The sequence below is a fragment of the Coloeus monedula genome (assembly GCF_965178545.1).
Source record: "Coloeus monedula genome assembly, chromosome: 10".
Lineage (NCBI taxonomy): Eukaryota > Metazoa > Chordata > Aves > Passeriformes > Corvidae > Coloeus > Coloeus monedula.
In genome coordinates this window covers 11764500-11782461 of record NC_138790.1, presented here as the reverse complement: position 1 = coordinate 11782461, position 17962 = coordinate 11764500, and the positions used below count along the sequence as shown (strand labels likewise).

The following is a 17962-nucleotide window of genomic DNA, read 5'->3' as shown; positions in this document are numbered from 1 at the left end:
CAGGGCATGACAGCCCTGCAATTTTGAAGCCTCTCTCAGATTTCTTCACTTTTTCAATTACCAGTCGCCCCCAAACTGACTGATATAGAAACCTGGGCTGCATTTTTTATTTACTTTCAATACCTGTTTGCTTGATTGAACACCTCTGAACAGCCTTCACTTTCCCAAACCTCCAGTAGCACAGGACTGTCTGAGGAGCCAAGCTACCTACAGAGCCATGGTTACTAAAATACAGCCTTTCTTTCCCTGTCTCTGAGGTGTAGAGTGTGTTTCTCTCCATTTAGTCTTCCCATCCCAGCTTCTGATGTAAGAAGCAAACAGAAGATGATCTGTGACTAATAACAAAATCTCGATGAAAGATCTTTTGCACTGCCCATTGGGAAAAGCCCAGCAAAGGCCCTTTGCACCTCCCCAGAGCACAGCAGGGCTCACTGGAGCTGTTTGTCAGATCTGGTGATGCTAAAGCTTTGTGAGAGCTAAAGCTGTGCAGTTCTAATGCTCAGCTGTTGGACAGTCACTGTGCCCAGGTAACAGAGGATGCAGTGAATTTGTAAAGTCAAGTTCTTTTCTGATCTCTGTTATTTCTATAGCCAGAGGGGTTTTCTTCTTGTGTGATTTATACAGAATAACTTTAGGTAATGCTACTATTGCTTTATTGTTATCTAACACACTTCAGTGAGGTTTTCTCCTGCTTTGATTAGTAAGAAAATGATTTTTTGGAGAAATGCCCAAGATTGTACCCATTCTAGTGACAAAACTAATTTAAAAGATGACTAAAAGAAGGAAATAGTAGCACATAGAGCAATTTGAAATAACAGATCACTACAGCCAGAACATTTGATGTGAAGAATTCTACTGTATGGAAAAAGTTATGGAAATATATTGGTATGGTAGAAATAGAAAAATCAAAATAAAGGAATGAGTTTTTAATTTTCATCTCTACTATTTTTTTCAGCATATATTTTAAATTCTGACAAGTGACTTCTTCATTTCTATTATGGTATCAGTCAATCACTGTTATTTCATATACAAGCAAGAATAAAATAATCTACTTTTCCTGTTGTTGGCTTATTAATATCATTATTCCTTGTGAAAAAGAAGAAATGTGAAGGAAGAAATTTTTTTCACCTTTTACTTGTATGATTACAATCTGGAGCTATGTTCAACTGGCTTCAAGCTACAAGATAATCATGTCTAGATAGGGTAAGATTCTTTAGGGAGTTAGACTATGAGATAAAAAATTCTCTGCAGACTAGAAAACATATTTGGCAAGAAAGACTTAAATTACAAGTATTTTCTATGCTACACAGCATAACTGCACAAACACTTTAAATCTGGAATTATGCTTTTAAAACCTTTAACACAAAAAGACCCATAGTGAGATTCAGCAGTGATAATGCAATGAATAACAAAGCTGAAGAAAATACAACTGCAGATAAAATCATCAGGCAGATGAGGCTGTCTGTGTTGAGGATACAGGGCATGTGTGTGTGCACTGTGTATCTTCACTTAGCAGGTTCTGTTACATTCTCTTTATGTCCCCTACAGCTTTAATTTAAGAGTAGAGTCTTTTAGAACTGGTAGCTTTTCCCAGTTTAGTTAGCATGAGAGCATGCAGTTACTTTTCAAAGCAGTATCCTATGAACCAACCTGGCAATATATATTTATTGCCATAATTTTTTCAGTTTGCTCTATTGCAGAGCGATGGGTGCTGCGATGCCAGGTCCTGCAAGCTGAAGATGTGGCTGGGATTTTTAGGAGACAAAGATCAGCACAGATTTCTTACCTGACTACACTATGGGGGCACATTTTTACCACAAGAGATTTGAAGGATTTATTTTGATTTGTATTTGTCTCACCTCACATGTACCTAAGGTACCTTATGCGCTGTCACCTTGTCCCCCTTTCTGCACTGTTCATGCATATACAGCCGCTCTCAACAGGTCTTTTGGACACCCCTGCTGTCTCACATTCCCAGGAGTGCTGGTCTCGGGCTGGTTTTTACCAGGTGCCTTTAGGACTTTGGGAGTATGGTTGCCTTTTGCTGTATGATTACGTGTCAGGTGTGCTGCTTACTATGTGTAACATGGCCTTTCTCAGCCACCCACAGGACTAAAACTCTTGCCAGGCATTCAGCCTTCCTGTCTTGAAGACTCTGGTAACTTTTCCCTTCCCAGTGTTTGTGACTACTTAAAATGCTTCTGTCCTTTGCACCTTTCCTGCAGCCTCCATGTTCTGCATCAGACATACTCCACTTTCTCCACTCTAAAACTACAAATTCTCTCTCTTCTACTAGCATTATGCTGAAGAGAGGTTTTGCTATTTAGAGCTTTCTGACAAGCTTCCTAAAAGCCCCCAAAGCAATTTCACTGTCTCTTTTCAGATCCCTTAAAACCAGATGCTGCTAAAGGAAACTCCTGCAAAAAAATAAGCCTCTGTTGAGCTGCATCTAAAGCTCTTCCTGAGCATTTAGAAAGTTTTGTGTGTAGTAATTACTCTGTAAAAGCCTTAGGAGATGGCTCTCCTTTTTCCCCTCTACATGTAAACAGCAGCTAGTTCAAGAATGTCCGAGTAGCTTTCCTAGAGAGCAGCTTTATAAACAAACTCACTGAAACCTGCCAGCAGTACACAGACAGCCAGTGTGCTTTCCAAACTCCTTTCCTCAATGCATAGCAGAACTGTGGTAGTAAAAGAAATGGACCCTTTACAAATGGAGACCCTTCCCCCCCACTTTTTAACACCAACAAGCTTCAAAATTCAGCCCAGCTTCAAAAATATAAAGACAACCCAATGTTCAGAATAATTAAAACCTTGAAGAGTTTTTGTTCTGGTTCTTCAGTGTCTGTTACTTACTTTTGTTAATTTTGTCAGTTTAAAGAGGGTTTTTGTATTGTTGTGCTGAGATTTTGTGTGGTTTACTTGCCAGTTCATACTGGAAATTACCGTAGTTAAAAGTTCAGTTTCCCAGAAGATTCTTACTTCAGCAAGTCAAATATTTATTTGGTGTCTCCTCTACTGTGTAATGACAGCATTCTATGTAGCATTTTTTAGAGATGAGGTACTTTGTAAGTGCCAGACTTGCATAATCTAGAAAATTCTGAATTCTCATGTATTTCATTACATTACTGTTTTTCTCTTTTCCTGCTGAAGTGGTAAAATACTTGCTCTAGCTTGATGGGCTCCTCCCCAGATTTTAAAAAAAAAGAACTTTGGGTGTAGAAAATGTCAGGTCTCCTGCAGCAAAGCTAATCTCAGTCTTATTCTTCTGTTTTCTTACTTTATTAATGTTCCAAATCTATGACTTTGTTGCCTCCCTGTCACTGTGAGTTGTTAAATATACCCATTTAGAGACCTTATGTGGAACTTTGAGTGCCGCTAACATTTAAAAGCTGATGGAACAAAATAATTCATTTAGAAATACAGAGCAAGCCACAGAGCTGATAGTAGAACTGCCTTTGTTTAAATGTTCTACATTAGACAAATTAGTCTTAATAATGTCTCCTTAAGCTTACCTTATCTTTCCTTTTGAAAATAAACAGCCCAAACCATTGTTCTCTGCTAACAGCAGACGGCAATTACTCAAAAAACCTTTGATTTGGAATTTTCTCTGACATTTTATGCAATATTTGACAGTTGAACAGGAAATGGAATTTCTGTATGATACCAGTTTATGTTCAGTATTCATGTCATACATTCACTGAAAGAAGCTGAAGAGAATAAGAACCTGTTTAATACTGTAAATTAAACATAAGTATTAAATACGCTGTCTGATGCCAGTCTTATCTTTGCCCTGACAGGTTGATAATGTACGGCTTTGTGAAGGCCATGGCACACATAGGCCAATTAAAGCAATGGGAATTCCACTTCACTGACTGTTTATTTTTTGGATCGCTGATGTCTGCCACAGATCCAGGTAACCATTTCAAATGAGTTACTTTTTCACTTCTTTCAGAAGAGTAAATAAGAATTCTATATGCCATAGAAATGTTCAAAGTCTCTGCTCTTGGTTTTTTCTTTCCTTATCTGTTAAATATCTGATATTCTGATAATCATAAATCAAATCAGCTCCAGAGGACCCTTGTGGGTTTTTAATAATTGGTTTTTCCTAGATTTAGCTCACAAATTTTATAATTGAGGTTGCTGAAAAGATTTGGAATATGTTCTCCAATCTTCAGGACACCACCTGTTGATTGCTGATATGAGAGCTGCTGTAAGCTGGAGCCTCACAGATAATAACTACAACCTCACATCCACGTGTGACCTAAGCCAGTTTAAAGATATGGGGAATGGAGCATTCAGATTTGGCCATATGAATACTGTTCATAAGGTATCAGTGACAATTTGAGCAAAGTGTTCATGATAAATACAACTCTAAAAAAACAGATACCAAGAAATTGGCTCAAATTTGCAGATGTGAGATTTAAAGCCTAAAGTTACAGTAAATGGCAAAGTCTGGGAAGCAGACTCAGTCAATTTTGGAATCACAGAATTACAGAATCATTTAGATTTGGAGGGATGTCTGGAGGTCTTCTAGTCCAATCTTCTAATTAAAACAGGCTAATCTCAAACTTAGTCTAGGTTTCATAGATTTGTCCAGGTTTTGTTATGTTGAAAATGTTAATAAGAGTACTCAGATATTAAAAGGAAAGTATTGCTATTTGTAACTGTGGGAATACAGTAAAGGAGAAGGCGAACAGAAGATTTTTTTATATGTTATCTACTAAGACAAAGTACAAAAATTGTGCAAGGGTACATTGGAATTTTGCAAAATTTTCAGTTGAGCTGTTAAAGGAAATGGAACAGAAAACATTTTGTGATGCATGTGAGATGTTGCATTAGTGTTAAAAAACTACCCTAGAGAAGCTTCTTCAAGAAAATTAGGAATAAAGCTTTCAAATTTCTCGCTTTTAAAAGAAATGAGAAAAAGCAATATTGTTCTACAAACTTTTTACAGTCTTTAAATGAACTCTCAGTATCTAAAAAAAGATTTTGGGCTTGTGATTTATCATTCTGATGGTTTAAAAGTACGATCTAAAACAATTTATTTCCAAAAAACCAGTTGTTGCAAGATTACTGTAAAAGCTGCATCAAATTGCTATTCTCAAATTAATCCAAGCATCCAATACGCTGCCACTTCTCAGATCACCCAGCTACATTAATAAGATTCAGCACATGATTGGAGCCCTTCCTCAGAACAAGAGAAAAACACAGAAGTTGGAAGCACAAGGAAAACCTAGGAAAATACTCTTATGGAATAAAAGCATCCTTTCAATTTCCAAGTATATTTCTTGATAGTGGTAAGAATAGGCCTTTGCAGCTGGCTTAGTTTCTTTTCCTGTTTTCCAGACTATTTAGTTTCACAAATGTTGACTTATGACAAGTAATGTGTAAGTGCACTGATTTTGATTATAAGAGTATTATAAGGGTATTAAATCACCACTGATTAATCTGGAACAATCACGAGAAAGGAAAAAACCCCAACAAAATAAACAAAACAGAAGCACCTCTTGCACTGTAGGAATAAGCTACAAGGATTACTTTTCCCAGAGTTTTAAACAGGCTTAAAAAGCTAAAGCTGCAGGTGGGAAAACTATTTTTAGTGTGACAAACTGTCATTGATTAATATTGTTTCTAATTACTCCTCTGCTTATATAGTGTCTCTGCACGTCCAAGAGCTTTTAATGTTCAGTCTTGCTCCCTCTGCTATCAATTCACAATATTATAAGCTGTTTCATGTGTTCACTAATCTTATCCATAAATTTCAACCTTTCAAAGACTTAAGAGAATTTTGAATTAAGTTTTTCATTAATTAAATGGTTGACACTGCTGAAAATATTTCATTGTGTTGTAGGATTTGCTAGTGAATTATAATCTCAAGTATGTAAAGAGCTCACTGGCATTCCAAAATCAGTTAAAATATGGCGCCCTAGAGGACTGATACATATCAGGGCATAAAATAATCAGTATAAAGATTTTATCTGTGATATCCAGTGTTCATTTTGGGGTTTTTAAAGAAACCTTTAGTAAAATGTTGTTAGTGTTATCAACAATAAATTAGTCTTAAGATGAAATAAATTCCTATCAGATTTGCTACATGATTTTTCATTTAATTCTTCATTGTGTAGAATTATAAAATCATTTCAAAAAGAGATTTAATTTCCCTTGGCTGTGGAAAGCAATTAAGTCTCAAAAGATGCTAAAAACTGATCTGTTGACTTGACAGAAGTTGGTTTGATTGAGCTCCTTATTTGAATTAGTCAAGATAACTGGTAGATGTTTACGTGTTAAATAAAGACTTTTACTGTCAGGGCAGTAAACAAACATATACCAGCTAAATTTTTCTAGTATTATTAAGAAGATGGAAATAATGTCATAGCACTCTGCAGGTTTTAGTTCTGAAGGTTATCTGAAGATTTTTAATCTAGATAATTTTGCATAAAAATAATTCAGAAGAATTGTTCTTATATGCTTTGTGTTCTCTTACATAAAAAACTAGCACTTGAGCTAAGATTAAGAAATTAATTTATGATTGGATATACTTGGGACTGTGTTTTGCATTATAGGCTGTGATCCTTAAATATCAACCGTACTTTTTGATGCCTCAAAAAACTTTCATGTCCCTAGAGAGGAAAGTTAGAAACTTCAGGGACAAAATAAGGTTACTCTCAACCAAATAATTCGTCTTACAGAGAATGTCTCCTTCAAATAACTTATCATTTTCAGTAGAGAAAGTTTCTCATTTTAAGACTTCAGGTGAAAGGTTAAATTTTAAGAAACAGAATTTTAAAATTCCCAAATTATCCCTTGGTTATTCTTGGTTTAAAACATGAGACCGGTATTTACATTTTTCTTTATTCTGATCAATAGGTATCATTTATCACATCATCAAGGAAATCATATCTTCTTGTTTCATCTGCATAAAACAGCACAGATTTCCCTGTTTCACTGTTGAATGGTTTCCTTGTGTTAGTATTAGGTTTTGATTTCTAATGTACCCTGACTCTGGGAGTGTTTTGGTGTGAGCCCTTCAAAGAGGACGGAGAAGTTCCTCCCTGTGTTCTCATGCGCGTGTCACGCCTCAAGAGCAGCGGAGTGAGCGAGGAAAAGGTGCTGGTGTGGAGCCCCCACATCTCAGTCCCTGCCCATCAGAGACCTGCAAAGTGAAACTGCAGATAAGGGAATTGTGGCCCAGCTGTCCCCTGTGATTGACAGGCAGCTGCAGCAACGAGCCTGGGTTCAGGGTGCCTGTGGCTGTAATGGGAAAATGAACAGAACAGACCTGGCACAGGGATGTAACGATCGGACCTCTGCCCCAGCCACCAAAAACATGGGAACCGTACAATTCTGGCAGTCTCCAAGGCTGCTATTATTAACATGTTTGGGGCAACGACCTTCCCATCCAAAGACATTTCACATACCTTTAGCCCTTCCTTCTTTTTCTTTTTTTTTTCCTAATTTTTGATATTTCAAGTATAGAAAACCGATTTACCTTCACAGGGCTTGCTGAAGCACAGCTATTTCTGAGCTATATGAACTCCCTTACCTTTGGTCACATTGACAATCACAAGGCTCTTCCCTATTTGAAGTTACTATGGTTACAGCTGAACTGGAGCTGTGGGTTGCACTGCTCTTGTTATTGATAAAATTGGATATTTATCAGAAAGAGCAGTTTCTTTTTCTCATAAAACCAAAGGATTTTGCATTAGGAAGCATAATGTATAAATACAAGATAATGCATTTCGAATACTGGTTATGTAAGACCATTTATAAATGTGTTTTTAATTAAAATATATGTCTGCTTTCTTCTTATTCACCACTGAAATAAGCTGTGAGTGCTGTGACTTATTAATAGGGAAAGTATATAATTCAAATTGAAATATTTATTTTTAGATAAAGTCAATAGGAAATAAAAGATTAATTTTATTTTCTTCCCATTTGATACTGTCCTCCTAAAACAATTTAGGCCCATGAGCTATGAAAGATATTAATAGTTCTAGTCAGAAGACTAAGGTACAATAATACCAGTACTTTATTTATTAATTCTTTTATTAATTTATTTTTTGAGGTTCCTCATTCTTTTAAAAGTAACAGCAAAGTAGCATTGAATACAGTTAGCAAGGGGATTGTTGTAGTTTGATGATATTTCAGTTACATATACTTTTTACAGGGATCTATAACAAGCCAGTTTGTTTCTACATTTGCGAAAAGATACCATTCACAAACCAGCTCCACAGACACTTCTAATGACTTGGGTACAACTGAAATCATGTTGGGCTTAGCATGTGACAGATGTTACCTCAGTGCATGAAGTCAAGGAAGAAGTGAATCAGACTTCTGTTGGCATAAATACTGTGAAAATCATAGATGCCTCACTATTTCCTGCTTCCCATCACCGAATTTTTAACTGAAGTTCACAGCCCTTTCTGAGTGAGCAGCTCTGGTACATTTTATTTCTATCTGTGTCCGTTTCCTACTGCCACAGAAGGTGTAAGTGCTCCCCCAAAGACCTGTCCTTGCAGCCAGTTCTTTACCTATCTCTATTTCTGTCCTCATATGCTTGCACTGAAATAAGAGATGCTGTGTACTTTAATGAGAAGTAGTTTGGTATTTTTATAATACATATTGTATCTAATGAATATACAAGTATTTGAGTAGTTACCACACACAAAGCAGGCCCTACTTACTGCTCCTCAGCAGTGCCTCCAGAAAGCCAGAGGCTGAGCTGACTGCAGTGCAGCATCTACGGTCTTTACTTAAATATCAAAGTTCTCACAGACTAGATATGTTTCCGTGGTATAGAATTATTTTTAAATTTTTTCCCTTGAGTTTTAAAGTCATCCATTAGACAAAACACGATGTGACTTTGTTGGACATGACTGTTCCTAGAGCATTATTCTATCAAGAGGTAACTTCAATTAACTTTCTTCCATAGCAGAGTATCACATCCCTTTTAATGTGTCCATTCCAACCTATGCCCAGCGATTCTCATAATTAATGAAGGCAAATGTGATCATGGGGAAATGACTAGAAACTGGTGGTCAAAACAAGGTGAAAATGTTTCCTTGAGCTCTTAAAACACAGTGGATGCGCTAAAGATCCTGCAGTTCTCTGTTCTTACACAGATACTATTCATCATTTTCATTAATGCATTGGCTAATGCAACAGAGGGTGTTTCTTTATTGTACAATATTCTGCTGAAAGGAGATTGCAAACACTCTGAAAGACACGATCAGAACTCAATATGATTCCTGTAATGATTTAAAATAGACAAGAATAAATGCTACACTTAAAGCATCTTCATAGATTGCAGATAAGTGAGCATTCACTTCTGAAAACAATTTCAAGTTTACAACATATGAAAATGAGTCAAAAGTACCAATACATAACAAAAAAAAAAAAAAGGAAAACGATTTATTAACATGTTCTACCCCATTTTTTTCATTCTATTTCCTGACAGCTAGTGTCAACTACATTACTGGGATCTGATTTTAGGCACTGTATTTCAGGAAAGATATGAGCTGATTAGAGGGCAAGAAAACACTAAATGGAGGAGATTGAAAGAAGTGAGTCATTTTAGGGAGGAGATGTCTGAAATGAGTCTTTGAATAGATAAAATGCTGCTGGAAAGAAAATCGGAATAAATATGACAAATTAGTCGTCTCTCATTAGGCTAGGAATGGAAATTACAGACTTGAAGAGCAGGAGGGGAGATTTGAGTTAGACATGATTCAGGAGTAACTGCATTTATAAATTGTATGAATACTGAAGAGAGAGTTAGACTCCCTTGGGATTTGTGGAACCAGCATCATTTCAGTTCTTTAAAAACAAATCAAAGAAATATCTGTCAGCAGTGGAAGATCCAATAACCTCCCCTGGAAATGGGGAAAAATTTGAAATGGAAGATACTTTCTGAGAATTGGGTGAACTGAGGAGTTTCTCCCAAAAGAGGCAATTGATGCATTACTGTGTTGCTTGCTTTATTATTTTGTTTTCATTTGAAATATTTTAAGTCATATTTTTGAGGTAGAGTTGGAAGAGAAAGCAAGAAGAGAAAGTTGTTTACCTAGGAGGCAAGAGGAAGGAGAGGAATGTTTAGGCATCTGTCTAATTGGCTTGGCCTGCTACCCACACACCCCAGCAGTACATTGGACTATAATTACTGTTTTCTTTTTCTTCTATCATTATCACAGGGACTATTAATGAAAGCCCAAACTAATTAGCTAATAAGCAAAAGCTGAAAGTGGCAAATAGGTTTAGAAAACAAGTCTGTTTTTATGCCAATGACATTAGAGAGCAGGAGACTAAACTGAGTCCACATTTAGCATATTAAGTCAGCATTGCTAATCAGGCAAAAACATGAATATAGATGTTGGTGAACCAAGAAAATATCTTTTGTCAATAAAGCTTCTGCCTACACCTTTGAGCTATTCTGGGGAAAGAACTCTTTTCCTAGTTTAAATTATAACTGCAGTGGGAGTAGATGGGTGAGGTTACCAGGATGGTTAAATATAACTAGCTAATTTAAATATAGCTATATCAGCAAATGTTCAGCTATACACATCTCCTAAATTGTCATCTGTAGAATAACACTTCCAAAATTCTTCAGAGATAACACATCAACAGAGATCACATTGACATAAAATCTCACAGGAGAACTGAGAATCTATTTTGGGTTTATAAACTGATTTTGAGATTACATAGATATTTAAGTACCATTTAGAAAATCTTAGCAGTAACACTTTCAAAGTTCCAAGAAATGTTATTAAGAGAAAGCATAATCAGCTGGTCATGCTTTTGTGTGAATTATCAGCAGTCATGTGAATGTAAAAGTATATAGTTTTCATTTCTAAAATGTCAGATTGAACATGACATGAACATGAACATGACATCCCAGAGACACTCCTAGTTTTTGGGATTCCTGGGCTATGAGGACTGAGTCAATTGGACAATTACGTACTAGAATGAGTACCAGTGAAGCAGTGAGTTGCCATGTAACTTTTTACCAGACAAGTAATTGGGGGTCTTTACATTAAATTCTGTTTGAAAAGAGAAAGCTCTGCTTTGTCCATGCAAAGAGAAAATAATAAGAAGAATTAGAATAATACACACACAGAACAGAGACAGCCTTCTTCAGCTGGAGATTATGAAGTGCAAGATAGACCACAGGAAGGACTGTGATCCTCTGTCTGCAGGGACGGAAACTGAGGCACAAAACAGATAAGGCCTAAGGACTTAATTACCTGAATATGAACCAAATGTCTAAATGCTCCTGGGGATGTGTATCTAAATGATTTGCTCACCTTCAATTTAAATTCAACACACTCTATTTTTTTTCTATTTCACTGGTAAACTGAAAATCAAATATAGGATTTCACTCAGGGAGAAGGAAGGACCTTAAACTACTGATATGCTGAAGGAACCTTAGAATGGGTTCCAGGTGTCAGATATCCTGGTCTGTGTCAGAGGCTCCATGGCTACCCATGAGCTACATCCAAGATGAGCATGGGTCAGGACAGGGTGGTTACAATGCATGTTCCTAAGTGACCATGTATAACAGATGGATAAGTGTTATTCTATCCTTCTTAAAACAGGTAAACCCTTACTCATCACACACAAAATCCACAGCAAAACCCAAGTCTTTTCAGCACCCTTATTCCCCTGTGGTCACAAGATCACAGTGCTTGCGAAACACGCTGTGACATTTTCATTTATGTAAGATTCTCTGTGTGAGAGGGAAAGCTTCTTCCCAACTCAGCTGAAGCACCAAAACTCATAGACTTGATGAATGTAAGGATCTTATATATTCCAGTTGATCTTTTTAACTCATTTTTATCCACTTAGCCAATATATACGACTAGGTTTGTCGAAACCAACATTCTAACGATGCTTTATTTCTTGAACTGCCAGAGGAATATGAAAACAACAACTCACTTTGCTTTCTTTCCATACAGTGACAGTCCTTGCTATTTTCCATGAGCTGAATGTGGATACAGATTTATACACACTCCTGTTTGGAGAGAGTGTCCTAAATGATGCTGTGGCTATCGTGCTGACACAGTAAGTTACACCCACCTCCATTCTTTACTTGGGGAGATAATTAAAGCTTTAATCACTGATATCATTCTCACTGATACAGTTTGTTCAAGTACAGATATACCATTTGAAGGTTTTGTTACAAAGATGTAGTTTTAGAATTTTTCTTGGTTTGTTAAACACTAGAATTCCAATACTGTTAATAGCAACTGTATGTCCAGAATGCAATTTTAGTTCATGTTCTTCAACCCAGAAATCAGTATATTCTGTAAAATGGTAAACTTTAAATTTATTATGATTTCTTTTCTCATCTTAACAAGGTATCTTGAAAAAATAATGCTAAATGAGCCCCTAGGACATAGGACAACTATAAAACTCAGGACAGTTCTTTTTATTTTTTGCAATCTATTATTTTCCAAGAGTAAAACCACAGTGATACACAGTATCTGTTTCTCTGCTTCTGTCTACAGAAGCTGGCAGAGCTTCAGCTGGTAATGTTATCTTAAATTTATGTATAGCTTTTTTATTCTCAGGAATCCCCAAACAGATCATAAATGATGGACCAAAATCACACAAGTATGTGCTGTCCTAAAAACACAGATGCTAAGTACATGATTAACGGGATCTCAAGTTTACTCCACTCTACATGTATTATATGCTTCCTGGAGCTTTGCTAGAAATACAAATAATCCTCTCAGATAATCTTAAAAGTAACAGAACTGCAAAATCAAATTCAGTTCTCCAGGATGCTTGAAGATGCTTCACAGTAAGCCTGAATTCAGTGCCAACTTTCTCCTTAAGACACGGTCCCTTGAACTAGGGTTTATCCTATCCTTCAGAAAAAAAACTTTTAAAGAGTTTACAGTAGTTTAAAAACGAGCTTAATATTTTGTCTGTAGCCCTATGGAGTGTCAACTTATAAAAACTGAATTGCAAAAAACCTCCCAAATTTGTTTCAGGATACAAAAAAACCCAGTATTCTTATTTATCCTTCTCCATTACCAGTCTAGTAACCTGCACCTACACTAAACTCGTCCCACTGTTTTCAGAGCAAGAGCAATATTTTCAAGTGTCTGAGCACAGACGTTCATGATAAGATACAGCATGGCAGTCACATCCAGGGACTGGGGCTGGAATGTGTCATTTAGGAGAGCATCTGGTACATCAGATAATAAAATGCACAAAAGGAAAACTAAGCAAAGACCAGACAACTCGGTAGAGAGAACAGACAGAAAAGCATTGAAGCAGCTATTAGAATTGGAAGGAAGCATGTAGGTGGCAATAAGTCTGAGATTTTTATCTCTCTCCCTTGTCATTGTTTAATAACATCCCAGACATTTTCAGCTCATTTAGACTCTTCATCTGATAGTGCAAGGTTCCCAAACAAGGAACAGTAAGGCTCCAAGCAATTCAAGGGAACCCAGAATGTTTTAAGTCTCTCTAGTGTTCAGTCACCCTGATGCCAAAGCACACGGATCTCCCAAAGGAGCAACTCAACTGAGAACAAATCTAAAAAGTCCCATCAGATTCCAGTTCTGTCAGTATTCCAGTACATGATTCATGATTTTCTACTGTTCCCAGTACTCAAGTCTAGGTTATGCACCTCAGCCTATCTCCTTCTCATGTCTTCTTTGCTGTACATGGGAGATTACAAATCTTTACTATAGAATCTCTTGTCACTGGAAAACTGACGTATTTTTTTGTATATTCACTGTGATTGATTCTTTGATTTCTATAGTCATTTGTAGAGACTGAAGAGAATACATGGCACCATGAGTTTCATATTTCATTACTCTCTGGCTTAAATAATCAGCTTCTGCACAAATGCAATGCTTCTTCAACCCAATATAATCTTCCTGTAGCATTTTAAGTAAAGATATACTGTTAATAATGTCAACTTCAGGTCATTAACACCCTACTAAACCAACTTGAGTTTAAATGAAGAAAATTGTTTTTCTATCACTGCAAAAGAACAGCTATTTTTTTTTCCTGTAACCCATACCATTCTTGTGTGCAAACACAACATGTTCATAATTACAGCAATAGAAGTCTATTTTAAAAGGTGTGAGAATAATGTTTACAGATCTGGAAAAGCAATAGTAAGTAATTTAGTACACTACATAATGAGAACCAGAAAAACAGAATCTGAAAATACACATTGTCTTTCATTATCTAACAGAATAAATGAGATTATGTCTTCAGGAGTGACTCACTGCAGGAGAGGCAGGAAGAGAAAAGAGAGGAGGCCCTTATGGCTGGAGGTGGCAATTTGGCAAGGTGAAGGCAGTATGGCTGTCTGCCAACAAGGGCTTAGATTGATCTCTCTCCTTTCTTTCAGCTTCTCCCTCCAATCTCTCTTTTTCCTGTGCTGTTTTCACTTAGTTTAAGAAGGACAGAAGCAGGACCAGCTACCCCTGCATTTTTCCTGTGGATTTAGCAGTTTGCACGAGCTCTGTGTTTCTGCAAGAGTGTGTACAGACAGTGGCCAGTTGCCCTCAGAAAATACTAATCAAGGACACAAGTTCTCTGGGCCAGTTTAACAACTCTCCTCTGGCTATCCTGCCACACCAAACACCTGGGTGTTTGTGATAATTGCAAGATTTCATTTATAGTGTGCTATTTTAAGATAATCTGTGCAGGAGGGATCACTGTGACTCAAATTGACAGCCGTGGCTGCAGGAAGGCTGACAAGCTGTTGTGCATCTGGGAGAGCTCACACACACAAGAGCCTCTCTAAGCAAGGGCACTGGAGATGGAATGGGGTTTTTCTTCTATAGAAATCACTTCCAGAGTTCCTTTACAACTTTTCATTATTAGGATAAAATTCTCCTTTTAATAAAAATTTGTGAGAATTCTCTCACAGAAAATAAACATCAAGAATTCAAAGTATTTAAGAAAAATGATAGCAGAGCCTTACTTATTAGATTACTAAACATGTCTGCTTTTAGCCAGAAAAACCTATATGACTAGCTATCCACAAATATTTCATACATACTTTGTTTTCCAGAATACTGACTGAGGAAAATCCTGGTAAAAGTAGTTTCATGGTTCCTCTAAAATATTTCCAGGATGAACATCTACCAACTCAAGTCATAGTACATCTTCTTCGCTCAAAAAATACTTTCATTCTATTCTAGTTATACCTTATACAAGTTAATATCATGCTCAAACCATTCTTTCTTGGCAGAAGCTTCTATAGGGCTTTCAAAAATAACATGGCAAAGGTAACTAATTCATTGAAAGGGTAACAAATTTATTGAAAAGCAGTATCAATTTCCAGGGGAAATAACTCAGAAGAGTTCAGCTCAGTTTGTGCTGAGCACCCTCTAAGGTTGTCTTTTCTCGGGCAGTGATTCCTACAATTATCTTAGGCAGACAAGAGAATTCCTTCTGACACACAGTGATGATTCTTACTGGTAGGCACAGTCATCATATTACTAATTTTAATACAGCTGAGATCTTTTCAAAATATAAGAAACTCTTTTGATATAATGGAACTCAATTTGAAAATGAATAAGAATCTTTAAACCTTTCTGGTTCTAGGTATTTGTTTACCTGTATTGTTTTTATTTCAGCAGTTTTAATTCTGTTATTTTGTCATTGAACTTGAAGGTAGCATACACAAGAGAGAAATGTAATCAGAGGCTGAAGAAACAGATATTTGACAAACCTCAAATGCAGTTACAAATATTCAGTCTCTATTTTACGTGGTCATTGGCCCGGTGAGGTAACTGTGCGTTATCTACAAGCGTTACTTCCCTACTTTTCACAATTTCTTATTGTTATTCCTTGTGTATTATATATTAAAATCAGCAGTTCTGCAAAGGACAAGAACAGATATTGCAACTATGCTGCTGAATAATTAAGTTGGGAGCTGGGAATTGCGGGAAATAATATTGGCATTGAAAGTTATGATGGGTGTCTCCTTGAAGCATATCTCAGTAGATGTGAAGCTCCCTCTAGGATTATATTTTTCTTCTTTCTTTTGTCATGGACTCTCTCTAATTTGGATCCTTTGCCCTTCCATTTTTAAAGCATTATTCTGCATAGTTTTTGCCACAGTTTGATCCCTGAGCACATTGAATAACAAATGTTGCAGAGGAAAGACATCTGAATGTTCTCACATCATATTTTTCCCACAAACTGTAGTTATATTCAGAAAGTGGCCTTTAAAAGTGACATCATGGGCTTCCTATATGTACTATGTCAAAATCTGTTGTTTCATGTGTATCAATTAAGAAACAAAGGCTTTTCTCTTAGCTAATCCTTTGTCTCAGGTTTCTCCCCACCTGTAAGTAACTGGGAGTTTGTTCAGTCTAAGAACACAAGGAATTCTGTCAGCCTGAATCCCTTACCTCATGCTGAGATTTGCACTATTAGCAAATGGCAAAAAGTATTGAGTTATCACATAAGGAAAAGAAAGAATGCTGGTTTGTCTATAGCCCTTATATTTTTAGCCACTTTTTAAATCCTATATTCATGCAATTCTTAGTGTCTTTTACCATACTATCTCAGCCACTGGAGTGAAAAAGAAACTCATTTAAGTTCTATTTATTTTCAACATGTATCTGAGTGCGGACAAGATGTTATTCACACATCCTAGGCATATCAGTACATAAGAAATAGTGTAAAAAGCCACTTCTATGCATAAGTGGGCCTTTATGTACACACAGTTAAGAGCTTTAGTGTACCTACACATAGAACTCTTCAGCCTAGGTAATTTTTTTCAAAAGGATAAAAGCCTCATTCCCTGCCAGCTACTGTACAAAGCATGCACAGAGCCCTTCCAGGAAGGAAAGAGGGAAATAAAAACACCTGTGCCACCAGACAGGTGACAGAAAGGTAAAAAGTATCAACACATGCAACATTTTCCTGTTCAAAGAAAATAGATTTCTCTGTGTGAGAAGAGATGGTGAAATGAAGATGTAAGAAAATGAGCTGGTGAAAGCAACAAATGGACATTGTGAAGTCATGGCTAGGAAAAAGAAGCAAGAAACAAAGATAAGGCACATTGTGTAACTACAGATCATGACAGTGATACAGAAACCTGTTGCTAGGACTCTTCAGAGGGAAGAAAAGCTTGTTTACTCACAGGGATGCAGAGGAAAACCTGATTATCTTTCTCTGATGCAATTGTTTAGTTTTATATTGTTTTGTTGTGAATGTCTGTGTTGAAATCCTTAAGTAGTACGTCAAAATCTGCTCCTGAACTGTAGAACACTGGCAACAGAATAGGAATTAGGACAGCCAATGCTAAAGAGCGATATGCTGCAATCAGGAAGTGAATCTGAATTCAGAAAAGGAATGAGATTCTGCTAGAAATACAGGGGGTTGTTCTCAGACCCTTTCTTTGTAGCTGTCTTTACATTGGCTAGGTGGGCAGACCTGGAGGGACTGAGGCCTGTATGAGCTCGGTTTGAGCAGTGGCAGGTTTAGATGAGCGGTTGCCTTTGCAAAAGCTGACCTAGAAATCACAGCTCAAAGTAAGACCAGCACTGGAACCCAACAGGCATAGGGAGAGCTGCTCCATGGTACTGACTTGCATGATCTTGTATCCTTGACAAATATTTAGGGATTTCAATGTCTGTGACCTACAATTCTGGACATATGACTAACCGGATCTCTGGATACACGCTTGCCTCATTCCAGATAAATACTATTTGTGATTTTATTCCCACAAAGATTCCTGAGGAGGTATGTCTGTAACATTGTGGAGGAGAATAAAATAGAATCCCCTGGAAACCTGAAAAGAAACAAAATGCTGGATGGAAGCTCAGCCCAATCATTTCACTTACTGGTTCCCCTTAGACAAGACGAATTTGGCTACTATTCCCAATATTGTTTGAAAGGCTTATATACCAAGCAGCCCTTCAACCAGTCAAGTAACAGAGTAATTTATAAATTAATAGAGCAAGGAGTTAATTGTGCA

At 36.8% G+C, this 17962-nt stretch overlaps 1 protein-coding gene across 1 annotated transcript in view; it reads left to right on the top strand.

Annotated features, from left to right (window-relative positions):
• Nucleotides 1-17962, top strand: part of SLC9A9 (solute carrier family 9 member A9) — a gene marked incomplete at both ends in the record, with an annotated part of 176634 nt that overhangs the window by 34180 nt on the left and 124492 nt on the right. Inside the window, 2 exons of the mRNA XM_082287798.1 lie at nt 3798-3913; nt 11952-12057. Coding sequence (XP_082143924.1) covers nt 3798-3913; nt 11952-12057 — 222 coding nt within the window. The remainder of the gene's footprint in view (nt 1-3797; nt 3914-11951; nt 12058-17962) is intronic.